Source organism: Artemia sp. Qi Xiang Cuo, chromosome 14, assembly GCF_049724085.1.
Source record: "Artemia sp. Qi Xiang Cuo chromosome 14, ASM4972408v1, whole genome shotgun sequence".
Lineage (NCBI taxonomy): Eukaryota > Metazoa > Arthropoda > Branchiopoda > Anostraca > Artemiidae > Artemia > Artemia sp. Qi Xiang Cuo.
The window spans coordinates 32,148,902-32,172,849 of NC_142807.1; the positions used below are offsets into that span (position 1 = coordinate 32,148,902).

General features: G+C 36.1%; 1 protein-coding gene across 1 annotated transcript; it reads left to right on the forward strand.

Annotated features, from left to right (window-relative positions):
* The first annotated feature begins 1,088 nt into the window (after positions 1 to 1,088).
* On the forward strand, positions 1,089 to 23,714 carry DCTN3-p24 (Dynactin 3, p24 subunit). The gene is made up of 5 exons (XM_089100107.1): positions 1,089 to 1,158; positions 15,634 to 15,811; positions 18,506 to 18,679; positions 19,589 to 19,707; positions 23,527 to 23,714. Exons 1-5 carry the CDS (start codon positions 1,105 to 1,107, stop codon positions 23,617 to 23,619), a joined length of 618 nt encoding a protein of 205 aa, XP_088956233.1. The 5' UTR covers positions 1,089 to 1,104; the 3' UTR covers positions 23,620 to 23,714.
* Positions 23,715 to 23,948: the final 234 nt, after the last annotated feature.

Consider the following 23,948-nt stretch of genomic DNA (forward strand, 5'->3'; position numbering starts at 1 on the left):
CAAATTCACACGTACAACATCAACATATTCATACATAAATAAATAAAAATATACATCAGACGAAGCTAATGGACTAGAAGAGGGCCTAGCTCATGACCAGCTACTTTTCTATTGTGTTTTCCAATAACTCAAGAGATAGCTATTTCTCAGTCTGCAATTTTGTATTTTTAACTATAGGTGAATTTCTGTGCCAAGGTGGTAGATGTAGTAAATATTTTGTAAAACAGCAAACAGATTTTTGACTTTTCAGATTTTGTAAATATTTTCCAAAATGGGATGATGTACAATATATGGGGGAGGGCTACTGCATTGAACAGGGTAGCTAAGAGATGACAATTGAAGTGGAACTTCATGCAAGTGACAATAGAGGCATAAGATAATAAGTCAATGAGGCATAAGGCATAAGTCAATGGTTAAGATGCCCAATGACAATAGATCTAGTGTGACATAAAGAGGATCCAATGGGGAGGCCTAAATACACTATATGATCAGCAGGCTGAACTGTTGAGCTCCCAAGTGCTATTGAGGGGGGTGTAGGACTCTTCCAGTTGAAAAGAACTATTTCAGACTTTGCCAAATTGAACTGAAGCCCAACCTCAAGGTATTCATCTTGAAGGATAGCAAAAATTTCACTGTTTGGCTGTAGAGTATGACCAAGATTCAGAATATCATCCATGTAGCACACAAACGACAGATTAGTGGATGCCAAAATTAAAGAGCAGGGGCATTGGTCTTGAGCCTCAGGGACATAATTATTGAAGAAGTTGGGGGAAGAAACTGCACCTTGTTGACATAATTTGGGCTATATATTTGCATATTAGGGGGAGGGGGTTAAATATAGCAGGGCTGCATGCAAAATGTAACCTACCCTAACCAAAATACCAACTAATATTCATTAAAATTTTACAAATGTTCAAAAAATTTTGAAAACCTTGTGAAACAGATTTACAAATGTTCAAATCCTTGTAAATCAGGATTAAGCAAAAGTATAAGGTTCGAAATACTTTTTTGCACCTTATTTGAACAGAATATCCATTAAAAGGTCAACATTTTAAAATATTTTTAATTTTCAGGGCCCTTTCAAGAGAGGAGTAGATGTAGCATATGTACTTCAAAACACTTTTCCTAGGGATCATTAAGGTTTTGAATTCCATTTTTGTAAGTTTTATTCTTGTAACTCAGCTACTTTCTAAGGTCCTCAAAAGTCCTTAATGTAGAATTTTATCACAGCCAATAATGGAAGTTAACATTATAATAGAAACATGGGCCCTTACCAAGCTTCAAACTATAAAGGAAGAATTTTGCTGGTTTAGTGTTCTTTTTTAGTTTTGTAGAAACCTTTACTCTAGGGCTATATTTGGGACCATCAGGGGAGGCGAGGAGAGTGCATTTTCAAGTGAAATAATTACTATATAGGCCTGAAGTAGTGTGTTCACATTGTTAGTAATGGAATTGTATGAATATTTATCTTGGTCCATATTCATAATTGAGAAGAAAAAGTTTTCGTGCCATAATCTTTTTCCTTTCTAAACTAAGCTCTGTAGGCTAGGCTAGGCCTTTGCTAATAAAGTTTAAGATTCCATGAGTTCTGGTGTTATACAATGGGATCATTTAGTCTGCTTATAAAGAGTATGGATTGATGCATTAAGTTGTGTGTTCACTTTGATTATAGTTAAGTAAAAATGTTCAATATTTATCCAAAAGAGTAGTAACTTACCCATTTGTTCCCCAGTAGATAATCTTTTCAAAACTTAGCCTAATATTTGCTACTCTGACAATATACCCCAGTCTCTCCCCCTAATGGCCTAAGATATTTCCTTAAGTTTTATTTTTATCCATTATTTTTATTGCTTAATGCATTGTATTTCTTTTTTATGGTACTAGATATTTGTGTTCTTAAACTCCCAGTATCATTATCTTATTGCAGAAAAATTGAGATAATTTACTATCAATGCTACTACTACTTACAACTCACTGCATCACTATGCTGCTTGAGGCCAATACAGCCATGCATGCTCCTCCTCAGTCCCAATAGACTTATATTCAAAATACTCTTTACACAAGAAATCTCAATTTCCTTTAAATCTTTTTTATAACCTCTTCTCAAGTCATTTGAGGACAATCTGCTTCTTTTTTGTCCCTAGATGTCTGGCAAAAAAGGACCATCTTTGGGAATCTGTCATCCTACAGCTGCATTACTTGTCCTAGCCTTTTAAACTCTACTCTCATTGTAGCCCTAGAAAGTGGAACAGAACTATTTTTTTTCTGTAACTTACTGTTTGAATATGGTCAGTCAGATTGGCATACGAAAGAATCCATAGGCAGTTCCTCTGAAAAACATCTAACAAATCCTCTCCTGTCTTTTGAAATGCTCACGTTTCAGAACCATACTTGACCACTGTCATCACTCTAGCTTCCAATACTTTAATTGTAATTTGCATACTTATCTTTTTTATTCTTCCAAACTTTTCAATTGTAAAAGGACACCCTGGGCCTTGGCTATTCTACTTTTAACATTTTCTCTGCATCCGCCAATTTTACTAACAATACTGTCCAGGTAAATAAAGTTATCCATTTTATCAACCTTCTTGTTACCCAATATCACCTCTTCACCTGCATTTATCCCCATTCTAAGTTACTTTGTCCTCTCATCATTAAACAAAGTAAGAATTTATTTGTTTAAGTGTTTTATTTTATTCTTGTATATAGCCTCGGTCTATATCAGGGACTATTAGAGGGGAGGGGGAATCACTGTCAGAGCATCAAATACTGTATTTTGAAAGAAGATCAATTAGGGAATGAAATGGTATTACTCTTTTGTTTTCCTTCAGAAGAGCCACTCTCCTACTCTGTTACCTTGAATTTTGAGTTTTTCCCATTACTTAACTATGTAGAATGTGAACACATCAGTTGATGTGTTCTTTTATACTTTTTCTGCATTTACTAATTGCTTCCTTCACAAATTCATTCTGAACCCTTTAAGGGACTGTTATTGTGATGCCTTGTTCATTATTGTTTGCCTGTAGAAAATGTTTACACAAATTCTGGAAACTACTTTAAAACAAACATAAATAGTTATCTCAATAATAAAACACTTAAGCCCCACCCCTCCCCCATCTGATGGATAAATATACAGCCCATTATAATTATATACAACATTTTTTTGAATACTTTTGACTCTTCTCTCCCTGCTCATTTATTAGCATTAACTGTAAAATAATGACAAAGGAAAGAGGTGCACTGTTGGAAAATATAGTTTGAATTTGCAGAGTGGATAATCAAAATAAAAAAAATAATTAAATTTTTTTTTTCACAAAACTATCAAATTAATTACCTACAGTGAGGTTAACTTGTGCGTGAGTTATACACTCAACAACAATCCTGGTTGTGCTTTTCCCTTTCCCCTCTTGAGAATTTCTGGTTGTGGTCACATTTCATTCCATACTTGACACTTTTACCAAATACAACACTTGCCACTACAAAAATTGGGTAAAGTTACTTTTACAACATAAACCAGATAAGAAAAAAGGAAATATTGTTGACCATTTGATTCCCAAATAAACAATGCCTTCCAAATATACTCATTATTGCCATAACAATTGCATCCCAACCAACCCTTCCCACTAATGAGACAAGAGAGAGCCATAGGCTCTACTCAGAAGTTTGCAGGTTTTTTTTTTATTGGCTTTATGAACTAGTTGTTTATAAGAAAGCACATAAAATAATTGCAAACCTACAAAATCTGCAAACTAGTATATTGCTTAGGGCTAAATCTGCAGCTAATAGGGGAGGCTGAGGTATAATTTTAAGTAATAGTTATCAGCAGGCAATGCTCTAGCATGGCCTATGGTAAAGGCTCCAATGTATTATGTTTTTTTTTTTCTAGAGGCAATTCATATGGAAAGGGTGGTCATATATAATTCAGAGGGGGCTTGTAGCCTATAATTGGAAATCAAGAGTTTTAGTACCAATTTAAGATTCAAAAGTTATCCGAGGGCAACCAGCTCCTCCCCAATGTCCTTTTTTCCTCATGTATCCACTTGAAGTTTTGGGATATCGCTTTGTTCAAAATGGTGCAAAGGTCAAGTAACTATGCCTCTAGGGTTAGTCTCTCCCCCCCCCACACGCAGAGGCCCAGAGGCAAAGGGCTATACGTTATGCAAGTTGTCCATCAACATATAAGGATTTATTGGAAAAGAGGACATATTTCGTTCTTTAACTTCAAGAAAGCCTATGGAATTAAAGTTATACTTTAAAGAAATATTGAAAGGGATGCTGAATAGAGTCAATATACACTGTGTGCTTGCTAGTTGTGAAAACGGAATATCAGTAATATCTAAGGAACGGCTTAGGGTGTTAAGTTGAAACTTTCAAGGTATGTTGAAGAGAAACTGGAGGGCAACCAGCCCTGCTCCTGGTCCTTTTTAGGTTCCTTCTCCACTAAATACTAATGAAAATTTTGAAATTGTCATTTTGTTCAAACTAGTCAAAAGGTCTAATTTTTATGCCTCCAGGGATGCTATGCCCCCCCCCACAACCCCAGGGTAAGGATTATAAATTGTGCAAATTGCCCATTGTTTATATGCAGGTTTATCATTAGGAAAAGGGGAAATATTTGATTCTGGATGTATCTGAAAAGCTGGTGGGTATGAAGGTGAAACTTTGGAGAATGTTGATGGTATGCTATACTAAAGGAATAGGCACTAAGTACATCTTGTTTATCAAAAAGGAGGGTGTGTAATACTTTAAGAACAGTTGAGGGTATTATGTTTAAACTTTCGGCAATGTTGAAAAGTGGTTGGAGAGCTGCCAGCCCCCTCTCATACCCTTTTAGTGCCCCTCCACCCAAAAACATTCAATAAAATTTTTAATTAGCTTTATTTTTCAAAATAGTCTAATGTTCAAATAACTCTTCCTATAGGGATGGCATAAACCCCCATAGCTTTTGAAAGGGATGTCAACTGTAGTCAAACACTTTTTGTGTATGCTGGCTTTCAGAACGGCATATCAACAATATTTAAGGAACAGCCAAGAATATTACATTGAAAATTTCAAAGGATGTTGAAGAGATATTGGTGGGCAACATGCCCCCCCCCTACCCTTTTTAGATGCTCACTAACCTCATCACTGATCAAAATTTTGAAAAAGTGATTTTGTTCAAAATAATCAAAAGGTCTAGTAACTGTGCCTCTGGTGATGGAATGCCCCCCTCCACAGGCCCCAGGGCAAGTATTGTAAATTATGCAGTTTGTCCTTTTTTAAATGCGGTTTTTGTCATTAGGAAAAGGAGGGATGTTCGATTCTGGGTGTGTTTGAAAAGGCTAAGGGTATTGAAGTGAAACTTCAGGGAATTTTGAGGAGAACGTAAAACTAAATCAAAAGAGACAACGTGCAGCCAGTTTATCAAAAAGGCGTATCTGCAATATCTCTGGAATAGCTGAGGGTATTAAGTTTAAACTTTCAGAGCATGTTGAGGAGGATGTTAAAGGTGATCGGGGCAACCACCCCCCTCCTATTCCCTTTTAGCTGCCCTTCCTTCAAAGATATCTTGTCAAAATTGTGGAATAGCCATCTTGTTTAAAATAGTCGAAAAGTCAAATAGCTATGCTTCTGAGAATGACATAACCCCCATCAGCCCCTGGGACAAGTGTTTTATGCTATATAATTCGCCATATCCTTATATAAAAAGTCGGTTACTGGGAAAAGGGAGGATTTTTGATCCCTAGTCTCCAAAAAGGCTAACGATGTGAACGTAAAAGTTATAGAAAATGTTGAGGTGGATGTCAAGTAAATTCAAAACACACTATTTGCTGGAGGGTCGTCAAAAGGACACACAAGCAATATCTAGGGAACGGCTAACGACATAAACTTGAAACTTCAAAGACTTGCTGAGTGGTATGTTCAAAAAGGAATGAAAAGCACTCCCCCCCTCTTGCTCTTTCAGAATCCCCCTCAACACTGATAGAAATCTCATAAGCCAATTTTATTAAAAATAGTAGCAACATATAAGAGCTATACCTCTGGAGATGCCATGGCCTCAGAGCCTCCAGGGCAAGCAATGTAAATTATGCAATTTGTTCATTTTTACATGGTGGATTTACCATTGAAGAGGGAAGAACGTTTGATCCTGCGTGTGTCCGAAAAGGCTAAGGGTATTGAGGCAAAATTTGGGAAACGTCGAGCCTTATGTTAAGCTAAATCAAAAGAAACTAGCTGCATCCAAGTTATCAAAAAGGTGTCTGCGCAATATCTTAGGAAGGGTTAAGGCTATTAACATGAAACTTTCAGGACCAGCACTGCTACTACTATTGCGGCTGCAAATGTGACTGCGACCGTGGCTACTTCTGACTGTGACAACTTGCCACTGTAACTGCGATTGCTTCTAACTGCGTCTGCATCTAATTGTGACCACTTACAGAGAATGTTGAGAGGGATGTTGAGCAAAATCAAAATACGCTATATGCATGCTGATTGTCAAAAGGGCCCATCAGCAACATCTCAGTAACGAGAGGAATGTTTGATCCTGAGTATGTCTCAAAAGGTTAAGGGTATTAAGGTAAAACTTTAGGGAATGATGAGGGGGTGTTATTCTAAATCTAAAGATACTACCAGTATATGCATATAGGTTATCAAGATGAAATATCTTCTATATCTTAGGGGTGGCTAAGGTATTAAATTTACACTTTAAGGACCATTATTGCTATTACTACCATATGAATTATTATTTTCAGATATTCCGAGTTTAATTCTCTCGGAATACTTTGGTTTCTTCTCCAATTACCTCCTTAAGGTGTGATTTTCAAGTCTTGAGTTATTCAGAAAATTTGTTTTTTATGTGCTTTTATGGTCTTAGGGGGGGGGGGAGCCACTTTGGAAAGGCGAGTTAATAGCCAAACCCCTACTCCAAGTATTTTTTTTTCAGAATTTCAGAGTTCTTACGTTAACTTTTAAAACAAAAACATTATAATTCGTGATTTTAACAAATTTTGCATTTTCTTCCTTCTAGCCCTCACATTTAAATAGCTAAAGCCAGAGCTGTTCCCAGGTTTGGTGGTGCCCGGGGAAAAATTAAATACAGCGTGCCCTCCCGACTGAAATATAAGCAAAAAAGACCAATCAAAGTGAAAAATTAGATCAAAGTGGGCAATTTCCCAGCCGCTGCAACTTCCCTGGTTGCCCCTACCCCCCTCTAGGAATGGCTCTGTCTAAAGCCTTTAGATATCAAGATTCTTTTTTTTTTACAATTTCATAGATCTTATGTCAAGCTTTTTAAGTAATAAACCTTCTCAATTAATGATTTTAACAAATTTCGCATTTTCTTTCTTCGAATCCTTATAATTAAACTGCAAAGGCTTTTAAGTGTCAAGACTGTCGCCGTTTTTTGGATTTTCGGAGTTCTTACGTCACCTTTTATAAACAATAAACCTTTCCAATTCCTGATTTTATCAAATTTCGCATTTATTTGAAACATCCACAAAAATAATAGGACCAAACAAGCCGAAAACGCCAGATGCAACCATACCACATTTTTCAAACTTCAGCTATTTACCACACTCTAGTCATTCAAAAAATATAAAACTGGAAAACTAACACACCACACGGGTCGAAAATTCATAAAACCCCATAACTTTACGGATACACTAATCTGTAAACGCAATATTGAGATTTCAACCCTCTTAGCTCAAACCACAAAACTCGACTAAAGAAAGCCAGCATACTTGTAGCCTACTGACGCACCATATTTATTAATATTTATCATACCACACATATCTTTGCTTACTTACATACTTAGGTCCTCACCATCCTCGTTGGAAGATTTGAAGCCACACCTCCTGCTAGTGCATGAGTAAGGGCTCGGTACATTATCCTATCAGGTGCGGTACGTGATAACTGGGCTAACTTGACGTTTTCGAAATCGAAGTTATCTATCAATCGATTTCTTGGTCGTGGATGAAGGCCATGAAGAGATCCTTCAAGTACGATTTTTGGGAGGGGGCTCGGCTCTATTCGCTTGACGTGACCGAACCGGCGAAGTTGCTGTTTCTTGATGTTACTGAGAATGGTTTCAGTCGACTGGACCCGTGTGTGTACTTCCATATCTGTGATGCGGTCGTTGTATTTGATTCTAGGGATGTGATGGAGGCATCTCATATCAAAAGCTAGAAGTTTTGTTTCGTGTTCGGTTTTTAGTGTCCTTGTTTTGCATCAGTTCATGACTATGGGAATTGTTAAACTGTTTAATAGGCGCATTTTGAGTTTGTTGAATAGATGGTTACTTTTCAAGAGGTTCGCTAGTCTTCGGAAGTCAGAAATAGCAAGTGTAAGTCAACGTTTCGGTTCAGAGCTATGGCAGTTATTTGAGGAGAGTAGGCTACCAAGTTACAAGAAGTGGTTAACCGTTTCAACCTGTCTCCCGACTATGGTGATAACGGTTGGCTTGTCTACTTCACGTCTCGTAGTCACCTTGACTTTTGTCTTGCTGATATTGATTTCCATCCCAAATGGCGTAGTGGCATCTTAGAGTCTATTAACTTGTGCCTGCTGTTCTTTTGAAGAGTTGGCTAGCACATCAATATCTTTTGCGTAGGCACTGATGTTTGCAGTTCTTATTTCTGACTACTCGTACACCATTTGGAAAACTACTCTGCTGTTCCCCTTCTTCAACTGTACTTCAGTCATCTCGTTTCTTTCACAGGTGGTTACGTAGTGCCTTTCTAATCTCTTGCTCTATTTTTCTCTTGAGGACCTTATAAGTATATCGGCTATTACTGTCGGATTTATTACAAAATAACCCCTTATGCTCGCATAACGGAATGAGTTCATCCGCGATCCATGGTTTTTCATTGAGGGTTTTTCAGCCGAGACTTGATGACAGCCGAGACGAAACAGTGATATTCGCTGTCTTGATGATTGCTGATGTGGCCTGTTCGGTTAGGGAAGTCTATCATGTTAGCAGTGTTCATAGGAGAATGATTTACCAGTGTCTTTCAGAATTTCTCAGATAGAGTGGAAGTGTAGGTCTGCCTTTTTAGGATCTCGCAGGAGGTCCACCCAGAATCTTGGAATTTTTGCTGCTTTTGGTATGTTTCTCATTCTTAGCTTGAACCTTGACATCAGGAGAATATGGTCAGAGTCAAAGTTCGCTCCAGGTAGTACTACAGTGGCTTGTACAGAAGTCTTCCAGCACTTTCATATCAGCACATAATCAATCATAATCTCTTCGCGCCTGGTGATCTCCTGGTCGCTCTACGACGATGGCGGTGTTTGTACATTGTGTTGGTTAAGAATAATTCGTTTTCAAGGTAGAAGTCGTGGAATCGTTTGCCTATTACATTGAGTTTACCATGAGCAGAAACCACATTATATTGGACCAACAGAAATTATCCGCACCCACTATAGCGTTAAAGTTACCCATTACAATCACTACGTCTTTCTTATGAATTTGATCGATCATGCTTTTTAGGATGAAATAGAATTCATCACATGTCTTTAGCTATACAAAAATCATAAAACGGGAAAATTAACTCACCATTGGGGTAAAAAATTCATTAAACGCTATAATTTAACCAATCTGAAAACATTATTGCGATTTCAACCCTCTTAACTCAACATTTACGAAAATCCCAGATATACCAAAAATTATCGTACCACACATATCTTTAGCTATTCAAAAATCGTAAAATTGGATGACTAACACACGGATCAAAAATTTATCAAACACCATAATTTAAGGATGAAATTAATCTGAAAACAAGTTATTGCTATTTCAACTGTCTTACCTCAATTCACAAAGATCGATAAGGGAGAGCCAGCATACATGTACCAAAATATCAGTTATACCAGTATCTCGCATACCACACAAATCTTTAGCCATTCAAAAATTATAAAACTGAAAAACTAACACATAATTCAAGTAAAAAATTCATAAATCCCCATAACCTAGGGAAGAAGCTAATCTGAAAATGTATTATGGCAGTTTTAACCCTTTTAGCTCAATTTATAAAACTCGACAGGAAAAAGTCAGTATACATATACAAAAACACCAGATATATCAATATTTTTACCTTATAATGCATTGAGGTCCGTCTATTTTAGCTTAGTACATTCTTACCTTAATTATTGCCCACTTGTTTATTCCAATAGGAGCCACTTACTGCCACTTCAGAGACAACAGAATAAAGGATTACGGGTACTGAAGGAATATGTTCCATCTCCTGTTTTGTTACCAAACAAATCAAATACTCAGAATACATATGATATATTGAATATCCTTCCAGTTAACCAGTTTGTAATTTTTCAGTCAGTTCTGTTTATTTTTCAGTATCGTGAAAAGGCAGGCATTGCCTATTTTGTATTTTTATGTTGTATTTTTATGAATCTGAGCTGTTACAGGTATTGGATGAGGTGGATTCATGTCGACAGTCCAGGAGGCAGTGGATGGTCCGTCAGCCGCTAGTTAAATCCGAGAGATCGTGATTTTCACTAAGAAATAGTTTAGTTACAGTATGGAATAAGTTTGGTAAAAATTTTAATCTATCTCTTCCCCTATCAACACTAAAAAATAAAATTAAAGAATGCATAATGAAGATGTAATTTGTTTATATTATGTGTATGTGTACATATATTTATGTGTATATTGGTATATATGTGTGTATATGCTTGTACATACATCTGTACGGCTCCTTTTGTATGGCGTGTTTGGGGAGGAGTTGGTCCCTTTTCCCCTGTTGGTGAGTTGAATAAAGTTAGTAAATTTTTTGGAATTTTTATTTTTTTGGTGGGTTGAGGAGTCTGGAAAGGTGGGTTACCATTGTTTTGTATTTTATTTTTAAGGGTACCGGTATTTTGAAATAGAAAATTGAAGATTTGGTTTAAATCTCCAAGTTGAACATTAGTAGAGGTACAAGTTGTTTCTGACTGTCGAGTTTTCTCTGTTGGGAATTTAATATGTTGTGTAAATATGAGATTAGTATTAAAACCTGGAACCTTGAATTTGGGATAATACATATATATATACATCTATTCAAAAATCATAAAACTGGAAAACTAACACACCACACGGGTCAAAAACCCTTACAACCCTATAACTTAAGGAACAAATTACCCTGGAAAGACATTATTGCGATTTCAACCCGCTTAGCTCAATTTAAAAACTCTACAAGATTAGTCAGCATAAATATGAGCAAGGCCGTATCCAGGGGGGGGGTACCCAGTTTGACCCCCCCCCCCTCGAAATTTTTGACCAAGTCGAAAATTAGTCTAAAGAAATACCTGTAAAGACAAAACCTTACCAGAAAAAAAATATACTCCCACACTAAATCCTATTGCATTTTGTGGGTAAACGGTTCTGATCAGCTTACGCAATTAGGTAACCGTAGGTGACCCCATGTTCACCTGACCTTACATAGTAAATTAGGGTTAATATGCGGTATTATCCTATTGCATTTTGTGGCATATGAAAATCCTATTGCAATTTAGTGGGTAAACGGTCGTGATCAGCTTACGCAATTAGGTAACCCCATGTTCGCCTTATTATGCAAGGTCAGACCTTGCATAGTAAATTAGGATTAATGGGGGTTCGAGGTAAATTAGGTCAGACCTTGCATTGTAAATTAGGATTAATTGCGGCTCAAGGTAAATGTTATAAGAGACTGCAAGATTGTCAGTTCAGTTCGATTCGATTTCGGACTTGGATAAGAGAAGAGCGATTATCAACATCAAGAGGAAGTGTGACATTACGTCGTTTTTCGCGCCCAAGCGGACCAGGGATGTTTCTGACAGTGGTGTTAGCGGGACGTCTGCGGAGCATTCATCTACACCTGTGGATCTGAAGGGCACTGGAGCCATCGTTGAAGCGTCTGAATCACGCACACTGGAACCAATCACGACGCAACACGCACCTGCACCAACCCAGTCTCTGTCGTTGTTTGCAAATGACATCGGTCGTTTTATCAACAAATCATCCAGTCTCGATGCAAATTCTAAACTTCGTTTGCTGAAGAGCTCTTGGACTCCAGATATCTCCTACATTTTTTCAGTATCCGAAAAACGGAAGCTGAAATTTCAGTTAACTTCTCTCGCTCGTTTCAGTTGGTTGTCCTACTCTCCGTCTGAGGACGCTGCTTTTTGCAGATTTTGCGTTCTGTTCTCGTCAGAGACAGCTGGATAAGGCTGCCACCAGCGCTTGGGGAATCTAGTCACCAAACCATTCAGGAAGTGGAAGGATGTGATAGAGTGCGTCACAGCTCACCAACAAGCAGTGTTTCATAGAAACTGCATCCTATCGTCTGAAAACTTCATTTCTGTCTCGGAGAAAAAGGCAGGACAATATCTTGCACCAACTTGACGCGGCAAGGAAAGCGCAGGTTCAAGAAAATTGCCAGAAATTGCGACCAATTGTTGAGACAGTGATATTTTGTGGACGGCAACAGCTTGCCCTTCGTGGTACCAACAATTCTGGCCCCATTTCGGTCTCGGATCCAGAACCTTCTCACAATGATGGCAACTTCCAAGCACTACTGCGGCTGAGGGCGAGACACGGTAACGATGTTCTGAAGACCCATCTTCTTTCTACGGCCGGAAATGCCATATATCTTTCTCCCATCATCCAGAATGGTATTATCGCCTCATCCGGGGAGCTTCTTCAGCAGTCTATTGTGGAAAGAGTAAACGCAAGTCCATGCTTTTCGGTGCTTGCCGATGAAACGGAGTACGTTTCGGATACCGAGCAGCTGTCTGTTTGCGTCCGCTACACTTTCAAAGGGAACCTGCATGAGGACTTCCTTGGTTTTACCCCAGTTTCTGATTGGACTGGGCAAGGTCTGTCTTCATCAATCCTGCGATTTCTCGGAAGCCTTGGTCTTAAGCTGAACAAGACGGTTGATCAGGGATATGACGGTGCAACAGCGGTCTCGAGCTAACGTAATGTTGCTCAAGGATGTTAGACAAAGTCCATGGGAAAAAAATCGGGTAAAACACCCCCCTCCCCGAACAAAAATCCTGGATACGGGCCTGAATATGAGAAAACCCCAGTTATATCAATATTTATCGTACCACGCATACCTTTAGCTATTCAAAAATAATAAAACTGAAAAACTAACTCACCATAGCGGTCAAAAATTTATAAAACCTTATAACTAAAGGAAGAAATTATGTGAAGACACATTAGAGCTGTTCTTTTACTCATCTTTGTGCTAAGATCTCACATCTTTTGACAAAGAGCGCTTAAAAGTTAAATCTTACCACTAAGATCTTACATCTTATGGTGTTCTTTTGCAAACGTCTTTCATCATTCTGCTCTGATCAGCGGTCTAAGCACAAAGATGAATATATCATCAAAGTTCTCTCATCATTGTTCTATATGGCAGAAAGATGGCGTCCTTTACATTTTCTGCTAACATCCGTGAGTTGTAAGATCTTAGAACAAAGATGAGTTAAAAGAATGGAAATCTTTGCTGAAAGATGGGAGGTCTTAGATATAAGGTCTTAGTGCAAAAGTACAGGCCTATTGCTGTGATTTCAATCCGCTTAACTAAATTACAAAACTCGACAAAGAAAAGTCAGCATACATGTGCGAAAACACGAGGTATACCAATATTGTTCGTATCATCTTTAGCTATTCAAGAATAAAAACTGGAAAACTAACACACCACAACAGAAAAGTACGAAATCAAACAAAACATCCCTAGTCATAAGTTTCAAACAACACACGTACTAAGTGCTAAGAAGCATATCATAGAATACTACGACATTGCAAACTAAGCATCCCAAATCATAAATTTCAAACATTAGGCGCACAGAATGCTAATATACCTAAAATATATGAAGAAAATTTTTGCTTCACAAAACAAAACTTTTACAGATTTTTTAAACTCAGAAACACATATAGAGAATTTTCGTTTGACCAAAAACCTTTTACCAGTTTTTTTTAAACTCAAAAAAGCTTTAAGCAGATTTTCAAATATGAAAAGACCCGCCCAGCGTTTCACGATGCACTGGCAGTGAATTGAAGAAACGTGTGATAGACTTAGTTGTGCCAGCAAAAAGATTTTTTCCGGCTTTTTTTGTGTCTTTAAATACCTAACTACAGCTCTCTACACTAGTGTGACATGATCTCATAGAGCGGAAAAAAATGTCAGAATTTTGTTCGTCTGGACCCCACAAGGCGATTCCTTTTCCCAGATATTGAGATAGCCGAAATTTAAGCTTGATTTAAAAACGTTAACCCATGCTGCTTGTCGCTCAAAGTTATAAAAAACCCCAAATTTTGCCAAAAAGCTGACATATGGAGCCATAACTCCAGAACAGTAATCATAAGCAGCGCAATAGCGCTGCCTAAGTAAAGAAATATGTTGGCACAATGTATTTTTTTTTTTCGTTAGACCAGGGCACTTCGTATCGAAAGAGTTGTCGTAGAAACTTCGAAAAGTTCTCATTCGATTGGAAACTAGAATGGCTAGTGCCATTTTTAATAACCGAAAGTTATTGGAGGGCAACTAACACCCCTTCCACGCCCACCATTTCCCCAAACACATCCAATCAGAATTTTGACATAGCCATGTTGTTCAACGTAGTTGATTTCCAGATAGAAATTATGTTCTTGAGGAGGACACTCCTTAAGGTTTTTTATAGAAAGCTTTGTCATAGAAACTTCAAAAAGGGCTAAGGTTGGAAGTTATGCCCTGGGGGCATATAAGGTTTTTATTGAAAGCTTTGTCGTAGAAACTTGAAAAAAGGCTCATTCGATCGAAAATTCAAAGGGCTCGTGTTTCGAAGATTTGTTCATTGAGGATAATTTCTTTGTTTTTCAAGTTTAACTTTGTTATTCAAATTCATTTAAGCAATCTTGCTTTTCTTTTCAGTTTTCTTAGGAATAGCAAGAGTTTTGATCTATTTTGGTACTTTTTGGTTTTTAACGTAAACATAGCCTTCTTCAGTGCTTACTGACAAACCGCTTTTGTGCTAGGGAAAGCTACAGAGAGTCTTTATCGTTGAATTGCACTCACTCAGTTCATTAAGGAATTGGTCTGTGATCATGCTAGGGGATACTTTCGGTTCGAATGTTGGTTGGAGGCTTTGGAAAGGCTGTGGAAAGACAACGCTTGGAAGATCAAATTTCTCTGAGGCTAGGAGCTTCCAGGATACTAAATAACTAGGACAGTACTACTTGCTAAAAAGACAGCTGGAAAAAGTTTTTATATTTTTCACTGAAAGTCTCTAAAATGGATGTAGAATGTAAATATGTATCAGCGGAAGCTCACTTGTGAACTCGGCGATAAAACAAAAGCCGTGAATAATTAATTTTGAAAGTTGTACCAAAAGAAGTGTAAATGTATTAGAAAAATCCCGATACAACAGGCAAAAAAGGCAAAATCGTTCTTGAGGTATCCGTGGAATAATAAAACAGTGGCCAGAAAATGCACTTTTTCCATTTTGATCCCCCTCCTCCTATCTTTAAAGAGTTAGGGCTTTGTGAAGCTGCGTATTTTGACATCCATTAGAAAGTTTAGGGTGCTGTTTAGATTTAAGGTTAAGGAGTGTTACTGCAGTTTCTTTCTGTGTAAAAGCTTCAGGCATCTCAAATATTTACTAGTTTCCCTAAGAGTACATTGTGACTAATGAAATTTATTCAAGGAAATGGATATTGAGCTGGATGCAATGTTAAAAAGAATCGAAAGGCTGGAAGCTCTTATAGTTGACAGCGGTCCCGAAGAATCAAACGCTACAGTATTGGATAATTTGCTCAAATTTAATGCGGACATGGTCAATGCAACTAGTGGCAGAGAACGAATTCAAACTGTATTTAGGAAAGGTGATAATTTTTTCTCGTTTTTTGAATTGTAGTCGCACAGAAAAGGTATATGACACAGACGATCAGCCAATTTTTTGAAAACCATTAAATGGGTGCTTGCGCTCGTCTATCAAAATTTTCTTCAGATAATGTTTTCATAAATGTTGCCTATTACAAGCAAGTTTATTAACAACGTTTGAATTAATCCAAAGAATTTCAAGAGAACAAAAAATAACTTATGAAATCATCATGAAGTTTCTTGCAGGCCTAGTCACTTATAAGTCTTAATCCTTTGATCATTTAATAAATATTGTTCAATTAACATGACTTGATCGCTTGATAAATTGATCTTTTATTAAACATGGCAACACTTTCTTCCAACATACAGTAGCCTACCATTATCACGAATAGCTTCAAGGCCTGTCTAATATTTGACCTCTTTTTTCAAAATTGTCGGATAGCCAAGTGAACATCTATGGTATATACTTCTTGTGTATTTTTATAGGCCAGTCAAAGAACAGTTTTAAATTAATTGTGTGACGGTTGGGCTAAAAAAAAAAACCACTGGGATAGTCTATGAAATATTTAGGAATAACGTACAGTCAAGATGTTAGAAGTTCCTGTTTACTGGTAATCGAGAAAGTCACCTAGAACATTCGATAAAGTTGAAGCAATCTTGTTTCCCTTAAGTTTAGCCTGAACCGAAAGATCCTTGCGAAGCTTTGCGCAGGAGTGGCTCTCCCTCACCTCTATACGTCGCCTTTATGGGACTGGTTTACCCAAACTCATAGACTTAAACTAAAATCAGTATACTGTAAATAGCTGAAGTTTCTACTTCGATATCCAATTTGAGAGAAATAGTTACGTTCTTAAGACCCAAAATATGGTGGACCCAGTTGACATTTTGTCATTATCTTAGCGAAGTGCCAAGAAAAGGGTGTTAGAAAGACTGTGCGAGTTTCTACCACTACACTTTATCTACGAGTGCGATTGAAAAAATTATTGTTTATTAAAGTGTTTTTCCGTTTTTTGAGTGTTCACGTTTCTTTTTCGTCTTTTGTATTACTCCGCTTTTTCTTTTTTTGTTACATATAAGCGGACATCAATTAGATTGTTACTATTATTTTCAAAATTCTTGAACCAACCGCTACTTGCCGAAAAATTATAGTGTCCTAGAAATTTGGCGAAGTGTTCGGCCTTTTCTGTAATGACTAGACCCCCAAACTTCAAGAAACAGAGGTAAACTTCAACTTATGGAGGTAAAGTGATAATTAAATTCGACTTATCTACTTTATTTCCTGTTATAGAGATAATTTCCGGGTGACTTCGACTTACAGAGGTAAGTTATAACCGCAAAAATGTTTCAACTTATGCCTGGCCTTGTCTTCGACTTTGACAGGTTTTTCAAAGGGGATTCAAAGTAATTCGAGATTTTGAGGATTTCGAGTTGTCGAGGTTCGAATATTCGTGAGTCAACTACTACTAATAAAAGTTTTGTTTTTTCAGAAGGTTCACTTATCGTAGGGATATCATACTTACAATCTTATGTTAGTTACGCCACTATGACATTTAAAGCGCCGAAACCCATTAAAACTATGAACCCTAATTGATGGCGATCAATTAGGAATAACTTATTTGATTTCAGGTGCTTTTATTTTTAGGTTTATGATGGCTTAAAATCGCTAAGTACAATCTTGCATGTCTATGGATCCTTCTTTTTAGTTTATTGTTTTTAATGTTTGTCTTAGGTGCCCGGAAGGGACGGTAAGGTCAAAATGTCGTTCAATTGCTTATCTATTCAAATTACTAATGCAGAAAACTTTTTTGTCCCCAAATCACTACCGTTAGCACATAACTAAGTTATGATTTATATCATTTTCACACTGAGTCTTTAATTTGCTGAATATTACACCAAATCAGGACTTAAATCATTACTTTAAAGAGTAGCTTGGGTAAAAGGGATGACGGCGTGGTTTGTTCTTTACTAGGACCTTCTAAGAAAATGCCAATGGGTTTTTCTGTGTGTGATGTGTATTTAACTAAAATCATGGTTGTAGTGACAGCTGCAACCTAGTAAGAAGGAACCATATGCCAAAGTAGCACAAAATTAAAAAACTGTAGCTGATTCAGGAATGGTAACTGTTATTTGAATTAGGCTTAGTAGTAATTTTAAGTACGGGATATAGACTTACTATCTTACTCTATAAGTCTTGTACTGTTTCATGGAGCGATTAAAAAGTAGATATGGCCTTTCAGCTTAGGCTATAGGTTGATCTCTATTAAGCTATTTACAGCATCTGGGTTAGTTTTGATGTTGTGAAGGTCGAGCGAAGAGGGTGTTAATTAGTTCGAAGTTTTGTTTGTGGTTTAACTAGCTAATGTAAAAAAGTACCCTTGCAATCCAGTAAAAATTATGCTTTTGCTTAGGTATCAGTTTTCTAGACTTTTAATTGAAACATAATCAAAAGGGCAAATAGTGACGAAAATAAGAGAACTTATAAAATAATAAAATTGAGCTGAATCTCGCAAATGTATTTTTTCTAAAATCCCATGATATAAGAAAAAAACCTAAAACCTCCAGAAATCTAGATATAAAGCACATTTAAAGCAAAAATTGATTCCTGCAGCCTAGCTTTGGGATATGCTAAGACTTTTTTTGTTATTTATATTCGTTTTATAAGCACTAATCCCTAATTAACCATATGTGTCTTTCAGTGGATGAAATTGATCGGTTTTTGGATCCAGTTTGGTTGGATACGAAGCAGTGTCAATCTCAAGTAGAAAAGGCCGAAGTTATTCTTTCTGAGGAAGCCAGTATCATTAAAATGGTCGAAGATCTGAACGAGCTCAATAAGCTAAGGCCTGTTTTGGAAAGCAATGCAATTGAAGGTATTAGTAATACAGAAGTTCCTCGATATGTAATCAGAAGCGAAAAAAATTAAGGGCTCACTTCTAGTTTAAAAATACGGATTTTATCTACTAGGACCTTAATAAACCAGACTCTACATTTTGCTAAAATACCCATACAAATTGTAGTAGAAGGCATACAAGTTATTTGAAACCCTTGGATTATGATGTAAGAAAATTTGCATAAAAGTTAATATCGCCAAATTTAAAGCTATGAATTGCATGGTAGTATTAGTAACTTTTGCTGGATGTCAGTTCATTAGATACAGCAGAAATGATCAATATTTCAATGAAGTCGAATATCTAGTATTTAAATTCACTGCAGTCACTTCTCGCTTATGTTTCCTCGCACGCATTGAAATATTTCAACAGATCAACCTATTGTTGTGATAAGAGGGCAAATTATTAAAAGTAGTAGGTTAAGTTAGATACATTTCGTTGGTTGGGTTTCATACTGAACTGTCTCGTGAATGCTTACTGGTGTTTGCTGCTTGAATTGACTAAAATGCAGATTGTCTTACGGGAAGTGGCGGGATGTATATTTTTCACACTGCTCCTAGTTCAGAATTTTTCTTCTCATTTACTATGTACTGTTGTAACCTGCAAAAGGGGGTTTGAAAAGTAATTTGACTTCATTATGAGATACGTTTTGATGTTGATAAAAAGGATATTCAAGGTGTTTTTTCTTCCAAAGAAAAAAAAAAATAGAAAGATATCTTTTGTTCCAGCTTTATGTTAATTTGCACCAATTTTTGCCTATTTGCAAATATGATTTGTTTTTTTTTATCAGTGCCTTTTTTATTTTGTTTTAATACATTGATCGTTTTCAATTTATCGTTTGTAGTTACTCGCTCCTACATACGCATATGCCAATATCCTTATTTATTTTAGATACTCCTAACTTGTCACCTAAGCTTGGCACAATTAGAGCATATCAGAACAACATTATTTCGCAAGTAGATGCACTCATCAAGGAATCAAGGAATTGCTTAACCGAGCAAACCCTCATGGTTAGATTCCTCTATTTCTAATTTTATATGTTTATCTTGTTTTGAAAGGATATAAGTTTCTTTTTTTACTAATTTAGTTGAAATGGTTACCTTGGAAAGGTTTTATTTTCAGAGGCATCACTTCTGAGCCTCACATACCTTCCACATTGAGGTGTCCGAATTTGCTTGGATATGGCAGGCTAGAACCTTCAACCAAGAAGACTTCAATCAAGATATTGTAGATCATTTACCACTACACCCTCCCCCCTCTTCCTGGAGCTGGTAGACTTCACAGTCTTATTGTTGGGAAATTTCTACTCTTACCAATTACGGAAAGTCAATTTTAACCATAAATCTTAAAGCATGTTCATCTTCAAGAATTAGAGGTTACAATCTTTTGCTAATTAGTCTACCTTTTACTCGTTTCTGATGGTGGCCGGTGTTTACCCCCCCCCCTCCTGGAAAATATTCCCCGCGGAAAATACTCCCCCGGAAAATACCCCCGCCCCTTTGGAAAATAAGGTTCTCCAAATTCGAGAATTTTATTTGATTTTTTTTTCGTACGGGGAAGGAATTTTGGTTTGTGTATTATACGCCACCCACTCAAGTTTACGGTGTGTAAAACTCGAGAACAAACCGGTTTCTTTGTTAGTTTCTTTCAGCTTAGCGTGAGACAAGACAAAGACGAGTGACAGAATAGATGGTAGGTAAAAAATTTTGGCTATATATTGGTGCATGAGGGGGGGGGGATAAAGTATTTGGACAGTTTAAAGTCACAAAACAATTCTTGCTTCATAATATGCAGAACAACTGTAACTAAAACATTTTGCAGGCAGACCCACTATAGTTTACCCCCCCCCCCTAATTTACAAATATATAGGCGAGATTTGTTTCTAAAGTAACAAAGAAACTAGCAAAGAAACCAGTTTGTTCTTGAGTTTTACACAGCGTAAACTTGAGTGAGTGGCGTATAATACACAAGTACCGGATTTTCATGGAGAGAGAACCGGATTTCCCGGTATTATTTAAAAACGATCAGGAATTAAATTAAAAACAAGTTTTTCCATTTGAAAGTAAGGAGCAACATCAAAACTTAAAACGAACAGAAATTATAACATATATGAAAGGAGTTGTCCCTTCCACAAGACGATGCTCTTTACGCTAAGGTTTTGTTTTTTTGTCCTAATTCTTTAAGAATGATTCCTGGAACATAATGGCCGTTTAATTAGAATAATATGCTTTGTTTTAAAATTCTACTAAAGAAATATTTTTCAATTCTATTAAAAACATCAAGGTCCTGAGGAGGAGGCAACCCCTTTCATATCGTAATAATTTCTGTTCGTTTTAAAGTTTGATGTTCCTCCTTACTTTCAGTTGAAAAACTTTTTTTTATTTAATTACTTACAGATAGTGTTTGTTAATGGGTAACATATGGAACAAGTTTTTTAAAGAAAAGTAAAGAGCCTCATTAAACCGAAATAAGCTGAAATAGTGTCAAATAATCTCCAAAGTAAAAACTACGGAGTCTAATAATAAAAAAAAAGATACAAAAAAAATTTTTTATGAAAAAGATTATGTCAATAAAAAATAAACAAAAATAATTTAATAAACTTTTTCCACAAAACAAGTTTGTCAAAGAATAATAAAGAGTCTCGTTAAGCCAAAAATGAATAGAAATAAATTCAAATAATTTTCCAAGCGTAGAACTACCACAAACAGAAATTTACATAATTAGGGTTGGTAACCTCTACACCTTCTTTAGAACCTAATAAAATACCAGAACATAATTTGCAATTTACTGAAAACAAAATAACATTTTAAATGTTTTAACTTTTTTACTTTAATAAATAAATAAGAATTACGGCTATAAGGAATAAATATCAGAATATGTATATGAAACTGACAAAACATGTTTTTTTTTGTTTTATTTTAGTAAAGTGCAAATTATGTTCTGGTCAAACAGTCCGTGGTAACGAACTGTAAGTAAAGAGCGACCCGGCTCAATAGTAACCGAAACTCTAAAAAACGGAATTTTGATACCAATAGATACATCAGAAGAATCAAATTTTTATGCTGATTTCAAGTATATAAGTTTCATTAAGTTTAGTTATATCCATCAAAAGTTACGCATCTGAGAAAATTTGCCTTATTATCGAAAAAAGGGGGAAACAACCCCTAAAAGTCATAGAACTTTAATGAAAATCACACCATCAGATTCAGCGTGTCTTGACTCTGTCTCACAACTTTATTTTTTAAACATTAAAAAACTTTAGCGTAAAGAGTGAGGCGTTGAGGAGGGGACAGCCCCTTTCATATACGGAATAATTTCTGTTCGTTTTATTTTTTAATATCGCTCCTTACTTTAAGTTAAAAAAACTTGTTTTTTTTAGTCTTGAGAAGACATGGGTGTTGTTAGCCCCACTCCTTTTAATTTTTCCTCGTTTTGAGGTTGACTAGATTATCTATTATAATTCTGTTTGTTTTAGGTTTCGTTTATTTATTAATGGTGATTTATGGTAGTTTTACACCTGGAAGTCAAGAAAAACAAACTCTTAATTGACAACGCTTTCGTCCGTAAAAACTTAAACAGTAATAATTTGTTGGTTCCCAAAGGAAAAGGTTCCCAACTATGCTTTCAAAGGCAAGCTAACCCTTCTTGAACTTTTTGGTACCCTATATTTTTAGCTTAATTTTAATAATTGTTCGCCTACACTTTATCTTCTTCATTTTTTTTTTTTAATTTGGCACGCGCTACTGCCAAAAATTGTCTTTTCAACAAAAATGGATTTGCGGTTTTTTTTTCTAAGTTTTTAAGATACTTGTGATGCATCAATTCCTCTTTTTCCCGTTCCTTAGCACTTGTCAATGAAACTAAAACAAAATTCAAATAAAATTATCAAGTTAGGAAACCTTATTTTCCACGGGGGTGGGGATTGTTTTACACGAGGGGGGGATGTTTTCCGCGAGGGTTAAACACATAGAACCGTTTCTGATCCCTTTTAGAGTAGGAAAATTTGTCTTTGTGGAAGTGATTACATAACGATTACAAATAATGACACAACCCAATAAGTTCCGATCTTTCTAGTTAATTATTTATATGGTGATCACGTTTAGAATCAAATCTTCCTCACCGTTGAATACTTCGGAAACCGATTATAGGTGTTACGTTGAGAGTCATAGTTCTGTATCTTCAGCTTGTGTATTCTGCATTTTCAGCAATAGAAACATATTCCCAGCTGTGTTTTATTTTCAGGGTAAAATATGGCAGAACTAGTTTGTATACATGGTATATTTTAAAGTAGAAAACTTTATTGGGCCATTAAACAGAGAATAAAGTTGGTTCTAAGCAGAAAAAAACATATTTGAATAGCGTCCTTAAGGAAGGTGCCATCATTCTTTTTCTAAATTTATACATTTTCTTAAGCCTGCCATTTTAAAACATTAAAGGATTTGGGATGGCGAAGAAACAAAATAGAAGTGTTGCTCCTGCAACATCTTTGCCAGTAAATCTGACCAACGGTTGCTTCACGTTGCCTAACTGTAAGTGGTAACTCGGAAGCTAATAAAAATCAAATATCCAGGACATCAAGAAATCAGAACACTGAGAAACTCCAAGGTTGATTTTTCCTTATGTGCAGATATCCTTAAAGGGATTTTGAGCTTTTACTGTAAACTAAATATTTTTTTTTTTTGCTCTGAAAAACTTATATTTTCGGCTAGATTTTTTGGCTTTTTGTATGGTATTCAGACTTTCTTTTATCTTTAAAAGGTCATTTTCATTATTTTTAAGTGACCAATTCTGTTTGCTAACTTTAATGTACTATTTACCTTTCTTTTTAGAGTAATAATTTGAATCAACTGTTTTTGAATTGGGATGATACCTTGGCAACCTTGGAAAAAGCAAAGACGCAGCGAAACCTACCGAAAGACTGAAGGCTTGAATTAAAAGAGTTATGTATCTCAATCGCGAAACTTTTATTCGGTTTATCTTTTTTGTTTTGGTTTTAATTAAATAGAGGATCAGCTGACATGTTGACTTGTCTGTTAGTGAAAGGACGGCATTACATAAGTATTTTCATATCTTTAAATTATTTAAAAATGGCAGCTGTATAAACATTGAGCATTTTAATATAGGACTACAATTGTGAAAGTTCATTTAAATAAAATTAGGATTAGTAAGGTCAATAGATACCAACACCGAATCTTAAAGCACTTGAAACATAATCCAACGTTTCATTTAATTTAATACGAAAATGGAATAA

Bases quoted from the DNA above. Each gene is read 5' to 3' on its own strand.
- DCTN3-p24 (XM_089100107.1), top strand. From the start codon at position 1,105: ATGTACTTCAAAACACTTTTCCTAGGGATCATTAAGGTTTTGAATTCC. The intron at 15,812-18,505 runs GTGATAATTTTT...TGTGTCTTTCAG, and splicing joins TCAAACTGTATTTAGGAAAG to TGGATGAAATTGATCGGTTT. The intron at 18,680-19,588 runs GTATTAGTAATA...TATTTATTTTAG, and splicing joins GGAAAGCAATGCAATTGAAG to ATACTCCTAACTTGTCACCT.